Genomic DNA, 2,610 nt, shown 5'->3' on the forward strand with positions numbered 1-2,610 from the left:
AATTGTCAACATGTACAGAAGAGAAGTACAACAGTGGGTGTCTTTGGGCATCTGTAAAACATGGTGGAAGCTTGCGTGGCACATACAGGTAGTGAAGTGACTACCTGAATAAATGACAAAGAAACTTGCCTAAGTGAGTTCAAGCTCTGGAAAAGAATAAATGTGGTCATTCCATGTATTACCTTTCAAGCTCAGTAGAAATGTACAAATAATAATAAATTGTATTTCTGTGTATTTTTGCACATATTTCTTTTTTGTGTGCAATAAACAAAGAAATGATGGGTGGTTCAAGACGTTTGCACAGTACCATATCACAACAGGGACAGGCATGAAACAAAAATCATTCATGTGCTCATGGATCACGTGACACAACTAAGTGGTTCCCTTTAACACCACTACAAAGTTTACAGTGCCGTCATCAAACACCAATTTATGCTTAAGTTAATGACCCAGAATCTGCAAATGACCTTTACTAATGCATGCAAACATGCAAACTGAAGAAGTTGATCACAGCAAATACTGTGCCTGCTAAATATTACCATGTGGTCTGGTGTAAGTACCTTCTGTTTACTACCGATTTTAAAAGTGCATTTTTTTGGCAGCATAAAAGTAAAAGTGAAATTTGAACTGGATTAAAGCCATAAAATGCAGAAGGCGGAAGAACTTTTAAAAATTCAACGTGTGGTTTAAAATATGACTCAGCTCGGGCTATTTTCTCACTCTGAGTTTTTGTTAGTTTTTTGATTGAAGATATTTTATCGCAGGCTTTTATTTATTATTGCACTACCGTTTAGAAAGAGTTCTGCTGAATTTAGCTTGATGTTTATCATTATCCGGACTTAAACAAAAACAAAAGTGATTATCCGTAGGTTAAATGAAAGTGCTTGTTATCTCTCTTTTGGGTTTTCAACAATAAACTTTCCCTCCTGTGTAACAGGATATGTCTGTGATTCCAACAGACTCACCCTTTCCTGTATGGACTTTACGCCTGGCAAATGTACTCCTATTCAACTGAGGCCAATGGGGACTAAAAGTCAAAAAGGTATTTACAGGAATATCTACAGAGTTCATATACAGTATTCAATTCTGAAGGACTAAAATTTTTACAACTGCAGAGAATCAGAATTTGTGCTTTCATTGAGTAAGAAACCAAATGTGAAATGCAGAAGGACTGTATTTGAATGGTTACAGAACAGTTAAAGCATCATTATGTGGGTTGATTCACAGAACTGTTAAATAAAGGCGGACGTTTGAAATGTCACAAAGGTTACAACTATTTTTTGTCGTCTGACCAGGTGATCTCATAGTCGCTAAAGAAAGTCTTCAGCTTCTCCACAGAAACAGCATGGTCAGCTTTTCCAAAGGCCTGCGAGTGAGCAAGAGACCTGACATTAGTGAATTAAATACTACTGAAGATTTTAACTTTTCATTCAGCTTTTAGTTAACTTACAGTGGATTCTCCAAACACCCTTATTTTTTTCTCTTGGTTGTTGTGCTCGATCTTTCCTCCTCCAAGGCATTTGCACTCCATCCCCAAGGCCTCCATAGCAGGGTTGACCTTCTCAAAAATATGATCTGAAAATTTATGAAGACATTTAGAAGAAATTGAGATTGTAATTTAGTTACAATTTAATAAAAATAGCAATTAGAATCAAATACGGAAATTTGGTAGTTGTCTCCAACGACTAGGTTGGCATGAATTTCATCCCTCTGCTCTGTGCAGTATCTATTCCGCAATGCACGTCTGCAAAATCCACCAAAGGGACCATAACAATGAGACAACATTGCAAAATAGACTACATACAGGTTTTCATCTGCACCAACAGTCACTGGTCTGCACGATATCTCGCGCTAAACTGACGCAGTTGACGCTCTCCTTGAAACAAACTATAATTACTTACTGTGATATTCGGCATTTTTTGTGCCACGGACAATGTCTTTATGCACATCGCCATCTTTCGCTTTTACTCTGACCAGTATGTACTTAAAAGTTCCCTCTGGATCAATCTCTACATCGGGGATTTTAGCCAGAGCGTCTGCCATTGCGACTGTAGATTTACGCAAAACGCCGCAGACTCTCAAACTGCGCAGAGGTCTACTGACCACAGAGAACATGAGTAGTTCTCACACATACCTTTATTTGGGTCAGGATTTCTACTTCGCTTCTTAAAGCGGCAGGACATTCGCGACTTGTTGCCATAAATGTGCAGATTTAACAGTGCGCTCGCACGCTGGCGCCTTCATATGGCAGTGAGTGCGAAGTGTTTGAATTTGCGTTCCTTGCAGTCTCTGTATACCGTGGATTTGCATTAGAAAACTTTATGATACATTACTCAGACGCAGAAGTGAGATCGTCAAATGTCTAAGTCTGGTATGAGAATTTTCTGCTTTCGGCCGTTTTCTGCAGCATGCGGCAGATTGTCCGCTGGTGTTTATCGGAGAGATCAGAGGTCAAGATCAAACCTCAGAGTTAGGTTTGATCCTCCCTCTGAGGGCCTTTTGGTTCTTAATCCAAAGGAATCCTATCTTTTTGGATTCACATCAAGAACGCTTCAGCGGGGAGCAGGATGCATGGTTTTGCTTTGCGTGATTAGACTCCCGTTTGCCCTG

The 2,610-nt window shown here is 39.4% G+C and overlaps 1 protein-coding gene across 1 annotated transcript in view; it reads right to left on the reverse strand.

The window, feature by feature from the left end:
• The window catches only part of LOC308394283 (14 kDa phosphohistidine phosphatase), a 3,413-nt gene extending 1,269 nt beyond the window's left edge, over positions 1-2,144 (reverse strand). Inside the window, exons 1-3 of the mRNA XM_080878538.1 lie at positions 1,902-2,144; positions 1,451-1,575; positions 1-1,366 (exon numbers count right to left, since the gene is read on the reverse strand). The exon at positions 1-1,366 is cut by the window's left edge and continues 1,269 nt beyond it. Coding sequence (XP_080734664.1) covers positions 1,274-1,366; positions 1,451-1,575; positions 1,902-2,115 — 432 coding nt within the window. The 5' untranslated portion in view covers positions 2,116-2,144 and the 3' untranslated portion in view covers positions 1-1,273. The remainder of the gene's footprint in view (positions 1,367-1,450; positions 1,576-1,901) is intronic.
• Positions 2,145-2,610: the final 466 nt, after the last annotated feature.

The sequence above is a fragment of the Rhamphochromis sp. 'chilingali' genome (genome assembly GCF_963969265.1).
Source record: "Rhamphochromis sp. 'chilingali' genome assembly, chromosome: 3".
NCBI lineage: Eukaryota > Metazoa > Chordata > Actinopteri > Cichliformes > Cichlidae > Rhamphochromis > Rhamphochromis sp. 'chilingali'.